The 25,267-nt window shown below is 36.6% G+C and overlaps 1 protein-coding gene across 2 annotated transcripts in view; it reads left to right on the top strand.

Moving 5' to 3' along the window:
- XIRP2 (xin actin binding repeat containing 2) overlaps positions 1-8,687 on the top strand; it is a 74,570-nt gene extending 65,883 nt beyond the window's left edge. Inside the window, exons 8-9 of one of the 2 annotated variants that reach the window (XM_045868687.3) lie at positions 611-744; positions 6,791-6,975. In XM_045868687.3, the coding sequence (XP_045724643.2) occupies positions 611-705 (95 nt within the window). In that variant the 3' untranslated portion in view covers positions 706-744; positions 6,791-6,975. Of the gene's footprint in view, positions 1-610; positions 745-6,790 lie in introns of both variants that reach the window. The other variant, XM_045868688.2, reaches the window with a different exon arrangement.
- Positions 8,688-25,267: the final 16,580 nt, after the last annotated feature.

The following is a 25,267-nucleotide window of genomic DNA, read 5'->3' on the forward strand; positions in this document are numbered from 1 at the left end:
AACTAATATGAAAGCTTAGTTCGTTAGTCTCAGTGGATTGTAGTGAGGATCAAAACAATACTGAGGTAAAAAGTTTTCTGTCCGTTTCGAACCACTATCTAAGCACTGGCTAGCGATATAACGCACCTGAGCCCAGCAGCCTGGGCCTGTGGGTGCTGTAGAGCAAGGGAAGAGTTAGGAAAAGTGTAAAAGGCAAACATGAGCATCCAAAAGCCCTAAAATCTAAAGCCATTTAGACTGAGGAGAAATGACCTGAGCATCTCAATGTATTCAGGAGTCTCATGTATTAAAGTTAAGAAATGATGTCACAGAGTCAACACTAAGTCATCACGGAAATATTTAGATAAATACAATATCTTCAGCTTTAAAATATATGTAGGTACTCTGGAAAAATCATTCCAGAATGCCTTAAAAAATTAAAACTTTGGCTCTGGATTGTGCCAGAACCCCAAATCTGATGGTAGGCCTATGTCCAGGAAAGCAAGATTAGGACAACAGTCTTAGAGTTTTTACTGTAACTGCATGGCCAGTCAATGTGCTGTGGTTTGGTTTGGCTTGAAGTGTGATTGAAGATAATATCTTGTAAACTTTTGTAAATTTTTATTTTTAGAAGCCGCTACTCCAAGACAAGGAAATATGTATACTTTGTCAAAAGACTGTTTATCCAATGGAGTGCCTGGTAGCAGACAAGCAGAGTTTTCATAAGTCCTGCTTCCGATGCCACCACTGCAACAGTAAACTGAGGTAAAATGTTGTGTGGTCTGTGGCAAAATCTTGGAGGAGTCTGCAATGTACACATGTCTCTAGAAGATACAAATTTGTCTAGATCTTGTTGCCATCAGCAAAAACAGCGATAAAGGGGGATGTGGTCAGGTTCTGTTATGTTTTTCTCAGGCTAGCCATGACTTTTTTCCTATTGACATTTTGCTTTCCTGATCAAATCCAGAAGGGTCCCTTTTGTCCAAACTTGGAGAGCACAGAGATAAGAAAAATCAAGAAATGCTGTGCAAATCAGGATTTTTAAGCTATTAGTTTGGTCTAAAGTCTAGATTCTACTTTCAACCTTATTTTAAGTAAGCCCAATGTGGGACTTGAACTCAAGACCCTGAGATCAAGAATTAGCATGCTCTACAGCCTGAGCCAGCCAGGCACCCCTAAAATCTAGGTTTTAGATAAAAAGTCAGCAAACTTTTTCTGTAAAGGACCAGGTAGTAACTCTTTTTGACTTTATAGGCCATACTATTTCTGTCACTAAATTTTCCAATTGAGTGCAAAAGCATCCACAGATAACTAAACAAAAAAGTGTGGCTATAAACTGATGGGCCCAACTGTATTCCAATAAAACTTCATATACAAAATCAGGTGGTGGGCTGGAGTTTACCTAGGTCTGGGTGGTCCATCTAGGTAAAAAAATAATCATAATTTAGAGTATTGTCAGTTTCAGGTAAGATATACTGCCCCCCCCCCCCCACTCTGGTGCAACAGAAGCACCATATTAACACAGTTACAAATGAATTTTAATGAATGTGGCAATTGGTGTGGCTATAATCTGAGATGCGGAAATTGTAATTATTTTGCTAAAGCCAATGTGTATCAGGCTATATCTTCTTTGGCTTTAATTTACAGTGTCAAATACCCCTTATTGCAACATGTTTTTTCTTTGGTTTCCATGACACCAGAGTATAATGGTTTCCTCCCACCTCCTGGGTATTCCTTCTCAGACTCCTATGTGGGTGATTCTCTGTCCATTATTGAAATGTTAGAGTTCCTTAGAATTCTGTTATGGCCATTTATTCTTCTCACTGTTTATATTCTTTATATATATATATATATATATATATGTTATTACATCCACTCCCATGACTTTAATCATCATCCATGTGGAATAACTCTGAAATCTGTACTAATAGCCCAGTTCTGTCCTCTATCGGATGCTTATATCTTAATTACTAATATTTATCTCCAATTATATTTCTCCTAAGTATACTAAATTCAATATGCCCCATTATCTTCTCTCTACCAAAATTCCTTCCTTGACTTCGTGATCTGTATGATACTCTCTTCAATAAATAACATTAACTCAATGATGGAAACATGAAGTTACCTTTGACTCCTTCCTCTTCTTCATTTCCTGTGTCCAAGCAAAGACCAAGTCCTATAATCAAGATCCCATAAATGTCTCATGAGCTGTACACTTTTCTCCATCCCCACAGAGCAGGTATCCTCCCACCTATACTAATGCAATGGTCTTTCTAGCAAGTTAGTCTCCCTTGCCCCCACTGTCTCTTGCCTCCATCACCACCACCACCAACTTGTCCCAATGCCATGCTGCATGCTATAGTGAAAATGATCTTTCTAAAATGTAAATCTGAGGTCACTTCTATGTTTAAAACATAATGGTTTCCTCTATCAACATCAAATTAGCATCTTACTATGGATTAACAGGCAATGTAGAATCTTGCCCCAGCTCCTTTCCCAGTATCCCTTCCTCCCATTGCATGTTACTTTTCACGAAGACTTTCAGGTCCTTAAAATCATTATCTTTCTCTGTCATATCTAGCTGGTTCCAAATGTCATTTGCACTCCTGGTAGGAGTTTTCCTGTGCCTCTCCTCCAGCTCTCCACCAGGCTAATATGCACTCATTCTCCAGACCTCAACTGAGACTTCATGTCTTTAAAGAAGCCTGCTTTGAGCCCCACATAGGGATCAGGTGTCCCTCCTAAGTGCTCCCAGAGCATCCCCTGTGCTTGCCCCATTCTTAACACAATCTAATGTAATTGGTTTCCAGCTGTAGGAAATGTGTTTATGCTTGACTGTCAACACCTAGTAAAGGCTGACATTTAGTAAGGACTTGAAAATATTTTATGACTGATATTTTTCAAAAATCATTCTACAAAAAGCCACAAATATAGAAAAGCAAAGCTAATGTATGGTTTAATGAATGATTATAAAGTGAACACTTTGTAACCTGTACCAAGTTCAAGAAATAAACGTTGCCAACAGTTTCAGAAGCTCCTTCCATGTGCCCCACCCAAACACTCTCTGAGTGAACAGTATTCTTTTTCATCGTTGCTTCCTTACATTTTTATAGTTTTTTAAATCCAAATATACTCTCCTAGATACTATAGTTTTGCTCAGTTTTTTAAACTTTGACATTTCTTTTAAGTCTTTTAAAAGGTTTCTTTCCATTTCTTTCATTCCTTGCAATTTATTTGTGAAGAGCCCAAGATATCTGACCTGTAGAATTTTCCACAGTCTGGATTTGCTGATTGCACTCTAGTGGTGCCGTTCACATACTCCCTTCTCCCCTGCATTTCCAACAAACTGTCAGCTGAATCTAGATTTGATACCTTTTGCTGGAACATACGGAGTGTTGGCAAGGAGAGTAAGCACATAGTCTCTGATTTTGTGATCATAGCAGATATTGAAGCTTAACACCCATATCCATTAATTGATGTTTGCAAAATGTTGATATTCTCATTTTATTCTTTCTTTTGCATTATTAGTTGGAATACTTTTACAGAAGATGCTTCCCCTCATCTACTATTTGGTTACTTGTTGGTACAGTTGGTAGGGGAAAGGCAGAATACATGCGTAACTTTTTCCCTTTATTTACCTCGTTTGCCAATGTATCAGTTATTTATTTAACAATGTAACGAAATGGTTCCTTATCCCCTAGAGGTAACCAATTTAAAAATATTTGTAATATCTTTATAAACTCATAGATTTACATGTGTTTGATTGGTTTCAATCTGATGCAGTTGTTATTATTACTGAAGCTCAAATTATTCTATCCTTGGTCTCTTCAGGTTGTTTCCTGAGTCCTTTCGGCAAGACCTAAGTAATCTTTGATAGTTTCCTCATTACCTGATAGAACTAGATGTTCCGTGCTCATTTGGTACATTTACTTCCCCTGGACCTGGAATCAGTCATTTCCCTAAACCCTGGTTTCTTTACATGAGAAATGGCATTTCAAGACTACAATCTCCATGCTCTTTTCTACTGAGTTGGTCACTATTTTGAAGCTCTCTTAGTGGTACGAGCTAGCAAATATTTATATGTAAAGGAAAAATATATCACGAATTTGTAAGAATATTTCCAAATTGAATTCAAAACTGAATTTCTTTTGCCTTAGCCTCTTCTCTATTCCATGTGTGTCTCCTTGCTTTCACTTTAGGACTTCTGGTCCTCAAAGACAAAGGAGATGACAGAATTAGAATATCCCATATTCATTTGAACAACAATTTTGGAATAGCAAAACTATCAGCACCCTAATTTGATTATGAAACCTTTAAAAAATGGCATTTGCTCCCCACTCATGCACACCCCATTTTTTAAGAACTGTGCTCTATCCTAGGTGTCATATGACACAGCCATCACGTGTCACACCGTCTTGCTTCTTGTCCTCATCTCATCTTAGTTTATAGGTGACAATATAGAGAATACTTGCCACCCATCTTTATGTCACTCTTTCTGTATCCTTTCTGGTTATGCAAGCTTATTTTCCAGTACCTCCTTCAGAAAAGTCTGTTCTGTGATCTTGATAATGGAAAGTCAGTTTTGCTGAAAATAAAATCTTTGACTTACACTTTCTTTCATTGAATATCTTTTTTTTAAAGATTTTTTAATTTATTTATTTGACAGAGAGAGAGAGCGACAGAGGGAACACAAGCAGGGGAAGTGGGAGAGGGAGAAGCAGGCCTCCTGCTGAGCAGGGAGCTGGATGCGGGGCTCGAGGCGGGGCTCCATCCCAGGACCCTGGGATCATGACCTGAGTGGAAGGCAGACACTTAACGACTGAGCCACCCCAGGCGCCCCTCTTTCACTGAATATCTTAAATGCATTACTCCATTTTCTTTTGGCATAAAGTGTTGCACATGACTGATGATCTAATTTTCTTTCCTTTGTAAATCATATGTTCTCTTTTTTTTTTTCCTTTTTAGATAAATACAAAGGATCTTTTTTCTTTTTATTTAAAGTCCAAAAAAATAAAGATAAACTGCAGTAATTTGGCTAGAGTAGTTCTTGATGTTAGTCATTGTGGGTCAACTGTATCAGTTGCCAAGTGTGCTCTTTCAGTACGCAGTTTCCGACCTCTTTATACGAGGAAAGTTTCTTTAAATTATAGCTTTTTAGTATTTAACCTATTTTATTGCTTTATTTTCTACTTCAGGAACTCCTCTTATCCATACATGGATATTTTGTGCCTATCTTTAATATTTGTCTTTCTCTCAAATCCTTCTCCTCTTCCGTTTCTGATTGTAAATTTTCATCTGTTTAGTCCCCTATTTCTTCTTAAAATACTTTCTATTGTGTTTATTTGCTCTTATATTTCTTTTAGTTTAGTTTTTATCACTGACTTTTTTTCTTTTACTTGTTTTTTTCCTGATTTCTAGCACCTCATTTATGACATTTTCTAATTATAATTCATGCTGTTCTTTCAAGTCTTTTTATCATGTTTTAATGTCTTTTAGCCCATTTTTTAAATTTTGATGTTGAGAACATGTTTCTCTAGCATGTTTTCATTGTCTGTAGGGATATTAAAAATGCTCTTTACTCTGTTTTTTCTTATAATAACTCTATATAATATTTGGCCTCGATACTTTTCTGTTGCTTATTTTTGTATGGCATTAGTTTGCCCAAATCTTAGAAGGAGGCAAAATTCAGGATGGTTTTCCCAAACTTCAAAGAGCTTCCTCTTCCATTTTTCATATACTGTCCAAAAACCTGTAATTGCTTGATTCCTGGGATTTCCTGCCTTGATTTCTCTCCCCCATGTTAGTCAGGACCTTCCTTTCTTTGCTGTCATCATTATCCAATTACAATTTGATTCCACTCCCACATTTTTTGTCAGTGTAAAGTCTTGTCCTAAAAGGGGATCTCGATTGGTCAGCTTTGAGAGTTTGACTTATCTGTCATCTTCAGATTTTCCTACCACAGGGCCCTTGCACTCACTGGCTAATGGAGAAGGTAAAATCCCTCCTCGTTTCAGCTACTATTCTCTGATTGGTGTGTGATACTTTCCAGGAAATAATGGATGGCTCTTTTGTGGTCTTATATTTTCTGGTCTTTCAGACACCTTCCTTGCTCCCTCTGCTATCACTCCTACAGATGTTACTATAGCTGTTTGTTTGTTCTTTCCTCCTTGTGTTTTGGGGTTGGTGGGGATACCTTGTCACTTAATTTTGTTATAAATTTTATCCATGGGTTTAAGTTTTGTTATCTAATTGGTGTGCCTGTTTGTATGTGGAGATTGAGAGATATGAAAAAAATGATGCCTTTGACTAAACTGATTTTAATTTTAACAGGCACTCTATTTGTTAATCTCCCCAAAGAGGCCAAATAAACAATTGCATAGGCAAGCTTTCCAATTCATTCAAAATCTAGTTAACGAGGAAATTTAAATGGTTGATTTGTGTGTGTATGTGTGCTATTCAGGATTTATTGAAAATTGTGGCCCCTCACATAAATCACTGAATTAGCAGAGATTTAGTCCTATCATCTTGCACCATCTATAACCACACATACATTATATTATAATACCTATTAAAGCAATACTTGACATACAGCATGAAATTCTAAATACTATAAAACATGTATCATGTGGAGTGCTAGTGGTAACTCTTATCTAACAAGGATGTTTAACTAGTAAGCACATTCCTATTGCCAGTAAGTTAACTGCACTGAACCTCTGACTCATTCTTGAACTAGTTACCCAATTCCTTATGAATTTGCAGTGTATATATGGAATGTTAAACATTTTTTTTCTTTTTTTTTTCTTTTTGGCAGTTTGGGAAATTACGCATCACTTCATGGACAAATATATTGTAAACCTCACTTTAACCAACTTTTCAAATCTAAAGGGAATTATGATGAAGGTTTTGGACACAAACAACATAAAGATCGATGGAATTGCAAAAATCAAAGCAGCTCAGTGGACTTTACTCCTAATGAAAAAACAAATATGTGTAAAAGTAGTGCAGAAAACACCACCATACTTGGGGATCCTAATAAATATTTAGATGATGGTCACAGTAAAGGGCAAAGAGATGATTTGAGAAAATTCAGGGAGAGGGGAAAATTAAAAATCATTTGGCCCCCTTCCAGGGAGATGCCTAAGAAAACCTTCCCCCTTGAGGAAGAGCTCAAAGTGAGCAAACCTAAATGGCCACCAGAAATGACAGTCGCTACATCCACTGAATTCAAAAGTGAATCACTAATAGAACACATTAAAACTCTGGAAAATAAAGGACTAGAGCAAGATAACGTTTCTTTCCTGCAGCCATATCCGCAGTCCATCCATACATGTCAGAAGGAGGATGTTACAGGAATCAAAGAAATGGAAATGTATGAAGCAAATAAAGATGAGAAGAAGGAAGGAAATAAGAATGTGCAAGATAAGCTGAATGAGGCTGAAGACACAAAGAATAAAAGGGAAAGTGAAATGGATCTTAATGACAACAATAATGTAGTTGTGCAGAGTGCTGAGAAGGAGAAAAATGAAAAACCTAATGAACCTGATGGTGCAGAAGTTTTACAGGTTACTAACACTGATGATGAGGCGGTGACAGAAAATCGTAAAGAGAATTTGAATAAGAATAATAATAACAATTATGTGGCCTTCTTGTGTCTGAATAATTGCAGGCAGAAGACATCTATTTTAGAATTTCCTAACCTATTACCACTGTCAAGGGAAGCAAACTACACTGCAACTGAATATCAAATTGAAAATTTAGAAAGTGCATCTAGAATCTCAGAGTTACTTGGCATATTTGAATCTGAAAAGGCATACTCTATGGCTCTCGGAAAACAGGCTGACAGAGCTATTTCTGGCAGTCCCATGCAGTCTGCTTCCAAACCCAGCCTCAGTGGCGGGTTAATAGTAAGGGAAGAAAGGTCCATAGCCTCTTCCGATACAAATATCTTAAACATCAAAAGAAACCATGCAAATAACAAAAACCTACACTTCTTCTTTTCTAATACCATGAAAATCGCTGCTTTTTCCAAAAAGAATGAGAGTACTTCTGAGCATGACTTCATAGGTTCTGTAGACCAAATGAAAAATATGCAATGTTTGTATTTAAGAGAATTTGGGAAGGATGTCAAACATTGGCATGGTGAAGCAATAGGTACAGCCCCCATTAATGGGAATCCAAGTTTTGGTGCTCTGAGCAGTGAATGTGCAGCTAAGCCTTCATTTCCCAGAGCGGAGGTCCAGTCTGAACAACTCACTGTGGAAGAGCAAATTAAAAGGAATAGGTGCTACAGTGACCCTGAGTAAAACATCTCTTGAGGGCCACTTGTCATCCACACTCAGGCACTGAGAAACATCGATGTCTCGAAATAAGACTAGAGATTTTGATAACCTTTTGTTGAACTTGTTGTAAACTTGATGTTCAGAAATTTCATGTCTATCACAACAGGATTTTCCTTCTGTTAAGCTATACAATGTGTTCCATAATCAGTTTGAATCTACTTGTATTCTGAATGGGGTGAAAAGATGAAACAATATGGCTCTGTTTTCCTGTCATATGGCACTTAAGGATATTGCTCTGTTTTTCAACATGCTGGATAATGGATAACATCACTGGCAAGATGCTGTACTTCTGATACTTATCACAATTCTTATACCTTCTCTATAGTTTCTGCTGAAATAAAATGAAATCACCTGGAGTGCGAACCAAAATACCTCTGTAACTTTTTTCCAAATATATTGACATTTTAATTATATATGTTTTCCATAATTTAGGAACTGTCTATTCAGGGGCATGTATTTAACACACACACACACGCACGCACACATACACACACACACACATAATCCTGGAAAAAATTAAATACTAAATCAAAGACATGGTATTATTAGAATATATAAAATTTTCATTTCTTGTTTGCTCTCTATTTTTTTAAAAGCTTTTATTCATTTATTTGAGAGAGAGAGAGAGAGAGCATGAGAGGAAGGAGGGCCAGAGGGAGAAGCAGACTCATGACCTGACCCAAAGGCAGAGGCTTAACTGACTGAGCCACCCAGGTGCCCCATTTGCTCTGTATTTTTAAAGACATGAGGATTATTATGTTTTTAAAATAATTGCCTATATTAAATTATCATGGAATATATCTATAAGCATTTAATGAAAAATATCAATTTTTCTTCAAAGTAATGTGGAGTCCATACTCAGAAATCAACTGAGTGACAAAGATTTTGGAAGTTACTTAAATAAATTATGCACATTCCATTTTTATTGCTTACCATATGTAATCAATAAATATACAAGTCATATTATTACTACATTTTGTCAGGTTTTTTATCTTTTTTGATGGATATTAAGTTTTTCCATTACAAAAACAGTCTTTGGAAAATTTGTCTTCTGAATTTTCTGCTGATTTTGCCTTCTTGTAAATACACTTGATGATTCTGAGAGGAAAAAATAATGTGAATATAAATGAGTGGCTTCACATTCATTTGGAATGTACATAGTGAAAACGGACCTTATCCCCTATTCTCCAATGTAAATACAAACCACTGACTTTCTATTAAGTATGAAAACACATTGTACTGTTGCAAACTATTTCTCCTTAGAAAATATAACAAATTCTTGCTAGTATGTTCTCAGCAAATAGATCTAAGACTCACATTACTATTTTTTTAGGGCTGCCATAACAAAATACCTTAGACTGAGTGGATTAAACAAACATAAAGTTGTTTTCTCACAGTTCTGGAGGCTAGATGTCTAAGATCTAGTTGGCAAGTCAGTTTCTTCTGAAGCCTATCTACTTCACTTTTAGATGATCAGCTTCTCTCTGCACATGATCTTCCTTCTGTATGGGTCTGAGTCCAAAGTTCTTCCTCTTATAAGGACACCACACTAAGGACTCACCTTAGTGACCTCTTTTTATTTTAGTTACTTCTTTAAAGACTACAAATACAGTTATGTTCTGAGATGCTAGGGGTTCAGACTTCAACGTATTAACTTTAGGATAACACAATTCAACCCATAACATCAAGAAACCACATTTTACATTTAGGGTTGTCTTTTTATTTTTTTTACATTTGTCTGTTAATGCTATGAAACAATGTCTCAATTATTTTTCACTTGGGATTTAATCACAGATTAAATCTATATCATATCTACATTTATGCTATAGAAAAAATATTTCCAGGAGGATAATTCTCTTTCAAAGGAGTCAAAATGGGCCCATGATAGACCAAATGCTTTACCAGAGGAGGCTGTGTGATGGCAGAGCTTGGCATGTAAGGGGCTTTGCATTATTTATCTGAGATTGGGCCTTCCAATGAATCTTGTAAAGATGTTTTATCCCCCAGAAAATTGTGCTGAATTGTCTTTTGCAGCTTCCACACAATCAATCCTTGTGACACATTTGGGGCTCTGGGAAGCACATTTTTTGGATTAGAACAATGGTTTTCCCACAGTGCAGTAAAACTACGGAATGCAAACCTACCACCCATTCCCTAACGTGCAACCAACATATGCATCTGGCATATTTGTCCCCAAACTAACAATTTTCTATAAACATCTCTAGAGTAATCTCTAAAGGCACATCAATTTTTTAAGGAACTGGAAGGTAGGAAAAAGAATACTTTCTCGGCTGTGTTTTGATAGTTACTGGCTACTGGTTACTATCCAATTGAGGAGTAGAAAATTTTCCCGTTGCCAAGAAAATGAACTTAGAGAAAGATAATCACAGATGTTGAAGTGAAAGAGAAGTGCAATATTTTTTTCTCTCTCCGAAAATGTTATTGAGAACCAGGGGTGATTTCCAAATCTAATGTAAAAGTTTTGAAATCTGCAGGTATTAACCATATGTGGAATCGTATTTTAGAAAAATCTAATTTACATGGAGATCAGAAATAGGCTATGGACATGATAGATTCAAAATAAGAGCTTTGAGAGCATATGAGAGGTGCTGATCAGTGCAAAGCCTCAGTCTCCTGGAAACTGACTCTAATAGAAGACAAAAGATATTTTTAGATAAATATAATCTAAAAGTAATTTAATCTCAGCTTGTTAGAGTCCTTTGGAAAGGCTAATTTAATCTATTTAACATGGTCCATTTACTGTAGATGTTTTCCCCTAAAATATCATGAGAAATTTTAAAACTTTAGGCATGCAAATAAGGTGGTAGAAGAAAAATAATAGTAGTAGAATTTCTATAGTGTGGTCATTATCTTTTGATATACTACTTTTTTGTAGAAAGTAAACTAATGGATAGAAAGCCTGACAAATAAACATTGTGGTATCATCCAGTCGACAGCAACTCAACAAATATTAGGGAGCCCTTGGTATTTGTTGGCAGAGTGGCTTTTTTTAAAAGGAAAAATCATGGCTTATTCCATGTAATCTCTCCAACTGGAAAAAGACGCATTCAAAAAAATGAATCAGAGTTGATATGTATGTAGAAGGAATCAACAAAGGGAAATGTATAGCCACAAAGAGTTCTCTTAAATTAGAAGACTTCAGAATAATAGTAAATAAATAGGTGAAAAATTTCCAGTTTAAAAGCTAAACTGTCTTCACTGTGCCATAGTCATAATTTACTTAATGTAATTATGTGGTTGAAGACTCTATGATTCACAATCAAGATCCTCCTTCAGGAATAAAGGAGTGACTTCCCCAGATGCTGGAAGTGCTGCCCACAGAAAACTCTCAACTTTCAGGCCCCTACCAGGATTGCTTTAGCTGAAGAGAGACACTTCCCCCACATGGACTGTTTCAATAAGTGTTCAGTGAAGGAGAGCTCCACAGAACTCAGAAGGGTCACTCCAGTGTCAAATATCCCTATAGGGTTGGCTGAGGCCTCCACTGAGCCTCTGTCACCATCCAACTTCTCCTGCTTTATTCATGTCCCTTCCTTTCCCTTGATACCAAAAGCACACCCTGGTAAACCTCCTCCACATTAATCTCTGTCTCAGAATCTACATCTTTGTGAACCCAACCTTGGCAACCTGATGCCAGGAGTGGCCCAAGAAAGCAGACACTGGGATGATATTTTAGAGCTGAACTATTTGTTCCTGGCTGACAAGGGGCACAAGAAGGCTGTGCAGTTGTTAAAATTCTCAGCAGTAGTAAACAAGGATGCCTATAATGGTTGAAACAAATGCATAGCTGGTACCATGTATCAAATATTTGAGACATGGAGGAGAAATAGCAATTACAATGAAAATTGAATTGAGTGCTCATTGCTAACCCCTATCACTCTAGGAAAAAAATTAACAAAAAGCTGAAGGTGTCAATCAACAATTGTAAAAGTAGCTGAGCCCCCATGGAAAGTTAAGGTTTTTGCCAGGGTCAGGGACTCGTTTGGAAAAGAATGGGATCCAGAACATGGATGGCAATAAGTTTTCAACAAAAATGTTGAAATCCCAGAATCCTCTGAACCCTCTGAGCCTATAGAAGTGGCATGTTCCTACCTATTAAGGGTTAGTATCCACACTTCTGTTCAAAAATGATGCAGACACCTCTCTCCAGCTCAGTTGGGTGTTCCTGCTGGTCTTGGCTGGCCTCACTCAACCATCAGCAAGTCTGCTGGGAACTGTGTTCTAGGCTGTGCTTGGTTGGGGCACATTAGCTAGAATAGCTCTATATTAGGTGATTTTCATCCTCTTCCTGTGACCAGTAAGCTGTTCCGAGCATGCCCTTCTCATGGTGAAGGCGGAAGTAAAAGAAAAGAAAGGGAGATGTTGGAACACCATTACTTCTGCCTCCTTCTAATGGTCAAAGCAAGTCTTATATTCAAAGAGTCAGAGTAAGAGAGAGCACTGGAAGGCTCTAGTGGTGTAGTGTTTACTTACAGCAAGAAGAGACAGTACACAAAATCCAGTCCCTTGTAATGCGTAGGTTCTCCAAGGCTGGTGGATCCACTCCACAGCCAGTGTGGACATTATGGCCACAGGTACCCCACTTCATGCTGCTGATGGACCCCCAACCCTGACCCCATGGGATCTAAAATACAGAAAGCTGGGGGAATGGCCAAGAGCCATTTATGCACTTTAGCTAAGCAGTTCCAAGAAAAGTTTGCATGTGCCAGATACAGAGGAGCAGGGATGTACTGGTTTTGCTCTGAGCTCTTTGCCTGCAACTCGATTTGTGAGTTTGCCAGCAAGTCCTTTACCAAGCACAGGTTCTTTTCAGGAACAAAGGGAAGGTGTCCAGTTGTGCTTGGATCCATCCATCTCATTATCATTTTAACTTAACCTGTTTTTGATGAATGATGATTTAAAAGGTTCAAAGAGGCAGTAATTGGTAATGACCACTACTGTGTCCATCCTCTAATTTACTGCATGTTTTATAAGATGGTGGCAGATGTTTATTTATTAATTATCATGATGTTCCTTTCATCCCCATTAAACCATTTCCTTTAGGAGAAGGACAAACTGGTTAAAGGATATTTCTGTTGAACACACCTTTCTATATTATCGTTATTTGCCCATATAGAAATTTCCTCAAATTAATTAAAAAGCCAATTTCAAAGTAATTTATTTCCTAAACTCTATCTAACCTAAAATATTTATTGTTTGATAAAAGTTTCAGTGATTTTGTAACTGAGATGATATATAAAACACAATTAATGCTGGCAATGTCTAAGAACAAATAATGAAAACATTTATTAACTGACCTCTTTTAAGTCTTAATTTCTACATTTCATACTCTAAGAGTATATGTTTGTATGTGTGAATGTGTTAGTGTGTGAGTATGTGTTTAATAGTTAATGTCCAAATTATGAAAATATCAATATCAGCAGTTTTCAATGCTGTTCAGGCTATTTTTAGCAAGCCAACATGTTCAGTTTTAGTGCCATCAAAATCACCAACTCTGAATACATATTTGTCATAAGTTAATAACAACATTAGTTGGATAAATATTTATTATCAAATGGATAACATTTATGTTATTCAGATTATGCATTTTACTCCTGAATTTTGTTAATACCTGCATTGATTTGTTGTTGTTGATACAGTGCTTATGAACAAATGCACATCCATTTACATAATTTCTTATAACCATTTACAGTTTCTCAAAATGTTTTGCTAATCTCTTTTATTTTGTCATCTATACTATTCCTGGTAATTTTATACATGCCCAAGGCTTCAATTATCTTCATAATACCAAATGTATATCACCTTCCCTGAGCTCTCCTCTGAATGCTAGAATCATATAGATAACTGCTCTACTTGATAGTTTCTCTTGGATATTTCAATGGCACCTTAAATCCAACACATCCAAATCAGAGCATCATCACTCCTCACCTCCAACCTCAACCTTGGTACTCTTCTAGTAGTTCATATCTCAGACACCATCATCCATCCTGTTGCTAAAACCAGAAAACGAAGAGTCATATTTTATATCCTTATTTCTTTTACCCATTCACAATTAAAATCTTTCACCAAATCCAGTTGATTTTTACTACTTAAATACTTCTCTCATCTTTTCTTCCTAACACGTATCACATTTGCAATTGTACATGTTTTTGTAAGTTATTTGAATAGTGCCCATGGCACTCTCTCCCACGCCACACCCCATACTGAATGGAAGTTTTACAAAGACAGGAACTGGGTCTGATTCTACTCTCCAGATTTCCCCAATTCCCAGCAAATATTTGACATATGGTAGGCATTTGGTAGATAAGAGTCAATCACCATACAAATCTAAAACTTGAGCCACACTGTACAGGGTGTAACATATGAAAATTGATAAGGATATATTCTGGAGTGATTTTTTTGATTATATGCAAAGTATCAACCACAGACAATGTTTATACCAGGTGGAAACAATACTTTCAAGACAACTGCAGTTAGGCTCCCAAATTGCATGTCTAGATGCCAGTGACACCCCTGAATAGAGGTCTAGAACCATGGCTGCATGAGTAGATTTCATTATTACAAATAGGACTAGGCAGATGTTATAGGAAAACATATTTTCTTAAAGTTGCCAAAATGAATCCGGTACCTAAGGATAGACAAATTCATATAAATACACACATACAGATATATAGACATGAAATCTCTACTAGCCTTAAAATGTACATTTTCCCATACATTAGAAGTTAAATTTTCCTGCACAATAATTTTTATAGAACATTTAGGTTGGATAGTTAAAAGCAAGATTTGTAGATATTGAGTTGCCTGAGATCACATGTTCAAGTATTGTGACACAAAGACATGAAAAAGAGTTCTTGTTTGAAGTCCCATACCCTATCCTCTACCAAGCAGTCTCTATGAAAGAATTGTGATTTTGCTATCATGCATTTAATTTTTATTCTCTGGTTTATCTTTATGCTTTTGCATTTATCATTATATATGATTGTACTGTATATATGCATATATCTTATTTATGCATATATGTACATTTATGTGTGTGCATATACATGTATATGTTCTAGAACCACATGAAACATCCATTGCTTAATTAAGGTCCTACTCGTGATTTGGCTGAAAAATATCATAATTTATTAGATTTTGCCCATAAAACATAATTTCAGTATATTTAGAAATTTAACACATTGCTCATTTTAGTAAACTTAGATAACCTGTAGAGTCCATTGGTTTGGGAAGATTTTTAACAAGAATTGAAAAAAAAAAAAAGAGGTCTGGATCAACCATTATTTAACCAGAAATTATAGATAGACAGGGAACCAATTACCATTAATTAGAGAATGGCTATGCATGTCTGTACAAAAATAATATAAATTAGTAGCAGGAAACATTCATCTTTTGGTGTGTTCTAAGCTCACAGCAAGGGTGAACACTGTGGTCCTTGATCTTATTTAATACTCACAAATACCCCGTGGGTCTGATAAGAGGTAAGGTTTTATTAACTCTGGTGAAGAATATGTGGATTAGGGAGTTTAGTTATTTGACTGAATTTACTAAGTTACCCAGGTTTTAAGTGAGGAGACAGGGACGGAAATTAGTCCTAACTGACTAGGAAAGCTCATTAAATATGGCTTTTCTACATCCTTCTGGCTTCCCAACACTTCATTGTGTGTGTAAAAATATATACATGAAATGTTCACATCCATACCTATAAATATGAGTATGAATCAGTACTTTGTCTGACTATATAAATTTTTCTGTTATACTGAAGTTACATATGTATAATGTATGTACACATTGTATTGTTTCTGTGTGAGTGCATCTCTCTGTATATGTATGTTTATACACAGACACACAGACACGCATATATTACACCATGAGTACAGGCAGGTACCTGTTTTTTGTACATTCCAGAGACATTCATAATGCAAACTAGAGAACAAAAAAATAAGATTATTTATTGAAAATGTCACCGACCACAGCGAATGAAAGTGAAGGAAATACATCAATCCTCCCGCCTCCCTTAAAGGCAAGCAGAAAGCAGAACTGCTCTTTTCAAAATCGATGAAATTAACAAAAGCAATTGAATGTGGCAGAGTGGAGATGTCAGGTAGGAATCAGCACATGTGGGAACTGAAGATTGTGAATAACTTAGAGAAAGACATCAATGCCTCTGCTGCTAGTGATTACCTCACTCTCTGTGTGGCTGTAAAACATGGCGGCATTTGTCCCTGTGCCAGGAAATGTCAGAACATTAAAGGTTCAGCCCTGGTTGTGTGAAACAGGTCAGAGACTCTTTGCCCTAAATACTAAACCTTTTAATTTTCAAGGTTCTAAAATATTTAAGCTAGAAATACTTCCAACACAGGAAGATGTTTAAATGGCTACTTTATAAAGAATAAAGGAAGAGCATGTGCCTATTTTTTAATTCATAAGAAAAGTATTAAATCACTAGCATTTCAAAGAGCCCACTTTCAATTACCCATGAAGAGATTGCCTACAGAAAATATTAAATTCCAGGCTGGCGTCTCCAACCTACCCAGACCCCTGCCTCCCTTCCACCTTCACCTGTGTCCCTGGGGAATAAGAACGAACTTCAATATCAGCAGAAGTAAAACATAATGGCCACATTTACAGAATAATTTCCACTGATAGTCTTATTCCAAGGCAGGAGGAAGGGAGTTGTGAGCAGAAATGGCATACCCTGGATTTTTGGCTGCTTCTGCTTCCCCTGGCAATCTTCTACTAAGATCCAGCCGAAGACTTTCCCCCTAAGGTCCACCCTTTCATTCCCTCCTGCCCTCAGGGGATGTAGCCACTTACTCCCCCACCAGCTTTTCCAGCTTTTTTCGTTGGCTATGGTAGCCTGCTTCCATCTTCCTTAAGGGAGCAAATGGTGGGTACTCAATGAATGCTTGATAACTGAGTGAATGAGTGAATGTCATAGGTTCCTGTGGGCAGCAAATGACAGCACTTTGCAGCAATATCTTCAGTTCTTTGTCCCCAAACATAGCTAAGAATATAGGGTAAGAGGAAAAGGAAAAAGAAAAGAAGAAACTTATAAAGAATGCCTACATTTTGCCAAAGTTCAGGTTTTTTCAAAATAAAGACCTATTAATATCCATTTGGTACTTACTTATATTAAAATATATGAAATGCCTCTTAGTATCATGATTTTATAATCGAGGTAACTGATGTTCATTTGGTTTGACAACATAGTTCTGAGATGTTATTACTGGAAGCACAAGTTTCTCTTTTTCTTTTTTCCCCAATATCAGAAATCTCAGAAACTAAATTATTGTTGAACTTTCCTCCTCTCTTCTGGATTTCATCCTCCTGCCTCTTCAGGGATCTTGCTCCATAATTATATTTCCTGTTTCGCAAAACTTCTACCTGTCTGTTTTTCCATGTCCTGATCATTTCTATCTTAGTATATGTGCTGCCGAAGCGAGCACCTGATCATTTCTATCTTAAAGGAAAACCGGATTTTCTAATTACGCATCCCCCATTAACTACAATGTGTCTCCTCTCTTTCACAAGGAAGCTTCCTGAAAACATATTTTGTTGTTGTTGTTGATGCAGTTGATTCTCCCTCATCTTTCATAGACAGCTCAGCCAACTATAACCTGGAATCACCCAACACTTACTAGTGACATCCTCAATATGGAGCCTAAAGACCACTTTCAATCTGTTTGTCTCTGATCCTTGAAGCTCCAATACTGCTCTGTTTCCAGGTCCTATGAGTTCTTTTCTTTGTCCTCCTGGCTCTACAACTGCATTTTCATACCCTTTATTGACCTTCCTGGACCTGGTGATGTTTTTTATTCTTCCCTTGGCATTTTGAACGTTGGTGCCTTTCATGATCTTTGGCTTTACCTCCTCTTTTGTGTTGGAGATCCTTTCCTTCACACAGGATCACTGACCTGGTCCCCCAACTGTGGACCCTCAAACTCTTCCCAGAGCTGGTCACTTCAAAATAGCCCCTGAAATAGGAGGGCTGGCTCATTTCACTTCAATTTGCTGCAATATCTGACACTGTTGACTACACCCTCCTTAAAACCCAGTGGTTTTAAGGAGGTGCATGACATGCATGCATGAGCATGACAGTGTGTTTAGTTTTCAAAATAAATGATTGAATTTTGTATGTAGTACCTATGAGCCCAGGATTTAAGACAATGTTTGACGCTGACAAACTAATAAACAAAAGCTGACAAACTATAAGCAAAACCTTAGTTTGCTGATACACATCTCTCCTAGTTCTCTTCAAACTCTCTAGTTGTTCATTCTCTGCTTTTTCCATGTGCAGGTTCACCTCTATCTCTCTCTGAAATTTAGACTTTTCTTTTTGTCCCTCTCTCCTTCTGTCCTTATACATTTTTCATCTTCACCTTGTATGAACAATCCCATTGCTATGGCCGTAGCTCTAGAGTCTAGATCTTCCTCTTGAGCTCTGGCTGTTTGTTTTTAATTGTTTGCTCTTTCACAAAGGCCTTAAATACAGCTGGTTGAAGTTCTCCACAAGCATTGCCCTTTTGTGTATGTTTGTATGTCACATATTCTGATGTCACATAATTGAGTGGGATGGGCAGAGACTCAATTCAGCAAGCTAGTGATCATCCTTAATTTCCTTCTCTATTTCTTTGTCTCTCTGTCTCATCTCTTTCTCTTTCTCCCCCTTTCTCTCTCTCTCTTTTCCTCTTCCTGTCTTTTCTCCCAGGAGACCCTTTCTCTAGGTTAACTCATATCTCATATGTGTGTCTCAAGTCAATTCTAGCATCATATCATTTTGAAAACATCCTTCTTACCACCCTAAACTGACTTAGGTACCTATCCTCTATACTACATATCACCTTCGTGCAAATTGTCAAACATCTTGAGGCTGGGAAAATGTCTTTATCATGTCTGTATTCTCAGTTATAAGAATATAAGCAGCTAAAGGCTAGAAAACCAGAGGCACTGACTTGGGATTCATCCACACAAAATGGATATGGATATGGATGAAATTGCCTAAGCAGAATATATAAGGACTGATGAATAGAAAACATCAGAATTGTGCATGAGCATGACAGTGTGTTTAGTTTTCAAAATAAATGATTGAATTTTGTATGTAGTACCTATGAGCCCAGGATTTAAGACAATGTTTGACGCTGACAAACTAATAAACAACCACAACTAAATAAAACAGAAGCATGAATATAAATGCTCAACAAGTAACATAAATCAAAAAGAATATGAGCAACCCAAAAGCTTTCAGAGACTATTGCTCGAAGCAATATTTGGGAAAATATTTAGATACCAAGAAGAGGAGAGTTAGATAAGATACTGGAGAGGGAAAATAATGCCAGGAATATGAAGTTGATTATGAAAATTGGAATAGGATAATCAGATAAAGAATAAGTTTGCTGGGGTAAATGTGCCCAAGGCATGTGGGACCAGGATTAAGACAAGAGTAAACAAATTTCCAAATAATACAGGAAATATGATATTGCTTGTTGCATGCTTCCCTTTCATTTTTAATGTGTAGCCTCTGCATATTGTGAAGATGCCTGAGTTTTCTATTGCTTCTCTAACAAATAACCACAAACTTAGTGGCTTAAAACAACACAAATTTATAACCTTACATTTCTGGAGGTCAGAATCTCCAGATGAAGATATCCACAGGAGAGAGTTCCTTCTAGTGGTTCTAGAATAAAATCTGTTTCCTTGCCTTTTCCAGCTTCTAGAAGTCTCATACAATCCTTGGTTCATGTAGGTCAGCATAGTAGTGATCCAGAATAATCACAGCATCTCCACATCTCACATGTGCGAAGTCCCTTTAGCCATGTAACACAGTCACAGGGGCTGAGGATAATGCGTTTATCCTTAGGGAAGACATTATTCAGCCTAACTCAGTCAAAAGACAATCAAAAATAAGCAAATGCCTGAATTTCATTCATTTCTTAACATTTGAGAGTCTATTTTTCATTTTTAAACAATCCCTTACATTAAGAGCTTCATGTTTTTTAAGGCATTTTCAGAGTCATAATCATACCTGAACCTTAAAACAACTATGTGAAAGACAGGGGAGATATACCCATTTTATAGATAAGTTTATGTATGTGTTCATAAGAGTTTATTGGCTTGCCCAAAGACACACAGCTAGTGAATACCACTTGCTTGTTTTCTCTCTATAAATCTACTGTTCTTTCCATGACTCTATAACTTTTCCTTGTGAATAAAAAATAAAGAAAAATTCCTGGATTCACCAGACATTTCACATTTCACAGAAAACAAACAAATAAACAAAAGGTAATTTAGATGTTGATCCATCATTATGGTTTTTCCTAAATACATTCCTCATTTTGAATGAAACTGCAAAAGTTGAACACATTTAAATCCCTTTCAAATTTTGGATTTATGACTGAAGCACAGACTAGCCTAAGAGGCACAGGACATGGAAACTGGTGTAGACTTGGTACACTGCTTGTCTCTCTCCTATAGATCTGAAAATGCACAGTAAGGGGTAGCAAGCACAAATGCCCATGAAATCAAGCAGGACTTCTAAATGTGATAAGGATTGATTTTAGAATATAAGCTCAGTCATAAGTAGTAACTAACACTCACCTGCCATGACAAGGAAAAGGAGCAGCAGGGCCTGTGGCAACTGGAGTGTGCTGAGCTTATCAGAAGGGGCAGCTTCTTCTCAGTACAAGACGACTGTCGTTTTGGAGAATGTGGACACAGTGTTGACATATCGTCCTCTTTAAAAAACAGATAAGCCAGAAATTGGAATTTTTATGTTAAATCTCCCAAATGTTAGGGGTCTGCATTTAAAGCATTTTAAGACACTGAATAACCAGAGCAAACATGTATGAAAACCAAAGAAAGTCCACAGTGGGTTTCTAGTTTGCTGTCTATCCTAAGACATTGATAGTACTAGACTTATCTGTCCAAAAAATGTTTGGAAATGAAAGGATGAGAAGTCATTGAGTGCTAGCCAGGAGAGTAGAAAATGGAATATATTATAGATTACCCTTTTCACATTCCAAAAAAGGCATCTTCATCATATCTCCTTTTCTAAATGTTCTTGATGGAAACCCTCACAGTAGTAGTCATAATTATTTCAAAACAAAACAAATAAAAGAAAAAGGATGTAGGTACATCAATAAGGCAAATCTTTTTCTTGATAGTTTTCTAAAAATACACTCATAAAAAATGACAGAATTACCAAAACAGGTTTGGGTCTTAAAGATGTGATAAACAATTCTGGAGCCACAAATCCTTCAGTATAGCAGGAGTGTATTCTAATATTCCAACCCCAAAATTTGCATCATTTTTAAGAGATAAGAGCAAAATAAAAGAGAAATCAAGTGAATTCTATACACTGTAAGCTAAGAGGACATTTAGAATTAAGTGAGGATCCTCCCTGCCAAAACTGCTGGGCAGTCCAGGCAGATCAGAGCAGGGAGACATCCAGGCAGCTCAGGTGCCAAAGAAAGCGTGGATGACCTTGGCAACAGCTGTTTGCTGCATGCACCAAAAGCAAGCTAGGAGTCTATAAGAATTTACTTGGTAGATAAGTGGCAATGGCCTCAGGTGGTGAGAGTTGGCAACTCGTAGGAAGAAGACCATTTCCTAGTTTGCAACTTGTGAAGATGTAGACAGAAATGAGGGAGGTGTGCAGGGGTTCTAATTATGGAAACTAACTTGGAGCATGTTGGTCTTGTGAGGAAGGTGTTCCAGGTGCTATACTTGAGTAATGATGGGTATGGGAGAAGTCTCCACAAGCCTGAATTTTGAGTAGTGGAAGTTGTCTAAGCCAAGAAATGCCTCAAACAAGATTTAGAATTTATATAATGGTGCCCATTCCCCCCCCATTTTGATATAATTAAAACAACTTTCTTTAAAAAGTCAATGTAATTTCATAATCAAGAGGTAATTGCTATTTCCAGGTATATATTTATATAACTTTCATCCTGCGATTCACCACCCCCCTAAATGATTTCTTTCTAGTTTAATATATTAAGGTTTGCTCTTTCTGCTATAACGTTCTATGAGTTTTTATAGAGGACAAATTGATGGTTACCAGAGGGGAGGTGGTTTTGGCGATGGATTGAATAGGATAGGGATTAAGGAGGGCATTTTTGTGAAGAACACCAGATAAGTGTTGAATCACTATATTGTACACCTGAAACTAATATTACACTGTATATTAACTGGAATTAAAAAAAAACTTTAAAAAAAAGTTCTATGAGTTTTGAGAAACATCCTGTCATGTATCCACCATTGTAGTGTCACATAAAATTGTTTCAACAACCTAAAATTTCTTCACCTATTCAGCACCACCCACCTTGAACCTCTGGCAACCACTAACCTGTCTGCTTAACATTTCCAACATTTTGTCTTTTCTAGAATATCATGCAAAGGGAATAACACAGTATCTTAACCTTTGCAGACTGGCTTCTTTCACTTGGCATTATGCATTGAAGATTCATCCATGTCTTTGTGTATCTTGATAGCTCATTACTTTTACTTTTCCTCTCTGAATAATATTCCATTATATGGATTACTATAGTTTGCTTATTCACTCATCTATTGAAGGACATCTTGGTTGCTTTCAATTTTTGTGATTATAAATAAAGTTGCTATCAACATTTGTATGTAGGCATAAACATGTTGTGTGAGCATAACTTTTCAAATCAGTTGGGTAGATTCCAAGGAGCATAATTGTTGATGGCGTGGTTTACCAATACCATCTAACAAAACATAGCAATGTTTACCTTTCTAAGAAACTTGCCAAACTGTGTTCCAAAGTGGTTGAACCATTCTGTATTCCCACGAGTAATGAATGAGAGTTTGAGTTGCACCACATTCTCACCAGTTGTTGGTTTTGGGATTTTTAGCCATTCTAATATGTGGGCCTTCACAAAGCATACAATAAAGTTTTCTTGATTGCTATCAACCAGTGTCCCCTCAGTATATCCCATTATTCTTATTTCTAAGAAGGTAGTTTTTAAGTGTGTCATTGTTCACTGGGTTTGGGGACAGTAGATAACTAGTCTTTTAGTTTATAGTTTATGAGAAGACCATGCAGCACACATATATCATGGTTTTGAGCCAGATTCAGTATCTGGTTGGGAATTAGTTTATCTTTCTGATCATAGTGAGGATTGAGTAAAACTAAAAAAGGGCAACCTGTGGGAGAAACTGATAAGCTGTTTACTAAAAGCATTTCTTTTTCCTCTGCGTGCACAGATTGCTATTCCTAGACTCCCTTGCAATTGATGTGGCCATGACATTGATTTTGGCAAATAAAATGTGTATAGAAATGACAGGTGCTATACTTGAATAATCCTTCCTGTCTCATATTCCATCTTTTATCTGTATGTTGATTCCCAGAATCATACATAGCATTTGAAAACTGTGTTGAAGATGAAAGACACTGAACGACTGGGTGGAGCAAATCCCTTTGTTTCTCCTCTTCCCTATACTAATAGAATGAGAATGAGTGAGAAATAAATTTCTATTATAGTAAGCCATTGATATATTGAAGTTTATCTGTTGCAGGATAGCTATCCTAATAAATACTGTAGGAAAGACTTCCCAGAAGAAAAAAAAAAAAGGGAAAGAAATTGAAATGACTCCTGAAATTCACATGCAATGAAGAAACGTATCTACTTTAGTGGGAAAAGCATGAGCAAAAACTATGACTAGATCAATCTTTGAAAGAATGGATAGAAGTTGAGGTAAGTTAACCACCTCAATTTTATGATAATAATGTTGCTTTGATAATAATAAAGATGTTACAATTATATCATGTTAGGGATCTGATTAATAATGACAATTATCTGTATAGCTAATATATATTGATCAGTTATCTTCCAGATACTAAACTAAGCACTCAGAATCTATCATCTCATTTAAATTTCAAAGTCCCTCTAAGAACTAGATATTATTATTATCCTTATTTTATCCAAGTGAGGAAACTAAGACACAGAGATATGGGTAACTTGCCTAGGTCACACATCTCATAAGAGGTAGACCTAGAATTTCAACTCACTGTCAGTTGCTATGCCCCTAAAATCCCCATTCTTAATTACTTCATTCTATTTCTTAGGAAGTAAAACACTTTAAACTTCCCTGCCATTACCCACTTGATATAAATGAAAAACATGCATGGAATGGTTGAGGTTTTGTGGTTGAGTTTTCCAAAATGATCTAAACTGTGTTTTTGTTAAACACATTTTCCTTTGATCGCCAAAACTAGCATTTGTCTTGTACCACTATTACTTAATGTCCAGAAAACCCGATAAAAATCTGTATCTTATTTGTGTTTATATAATTGTATACTAGCCACTCACATCCAGTGAATATAGACATAACAGATTAATGACTTTGTGGTTAATTTTCATTAGTTTCTCATTAAAAGTCAAGCAAAGAATGGTACTTGCACATTTTTTTGGTCTTTTCTTCTTTTAGCTGTTCTAAAACTGTGTTTCATGCAATTATCCTATTACTCTTCAGAAAATCATGATGTTCTTCTCCCAGAGGCTAAAGCCCAACAAAAAGGATCTATGGTCTGGTGCCAATACCAGCTGTTGGAAATTATCTTCCAGCTCAAATTCGATCTGTTGCTTTTAGATTCCAGGGTCTCCTGTTTAATTCTCAGAAATAACAATTTTTTCAAAGACTAAAAAGACACTAATTAGTTGCAGTAAAGTACTTGATTTAAATGTTCTGTTAAGGGATTTCCGAGTTGCTACAACTGCTTGAGACTTTATATAGCATCTAATGGGTTGTCCTGTTGCAGTATCTTTGGTATACTTGACCAGAGGATGTAACCCTGGGGTGCTGTTTAGAAGGGTTTAGGATGGCATGTGGCTTAGCACTGGATTTATTCAGGGGGATTTATACTACAGACTTAAAAATCACAGGTCAGTGGCTTTATGAGAGTT

This window comes from Mirounga angustirostris, unplaced genomic scaffold (genome assembly GCF_029215605.1).
Source record: "Mirounga angustirostris isolate CCGP_5_RB_7025 unplaced genomic scaffold, mMirAng1.0.hap1 SCAF_3, whole genome shotgun sequence".
NCBI lineage: Eukaryota > Metazoa > Chordata > Mammalia > Carnivora > Phocidae > Mirounga > Mirounga angustirostris.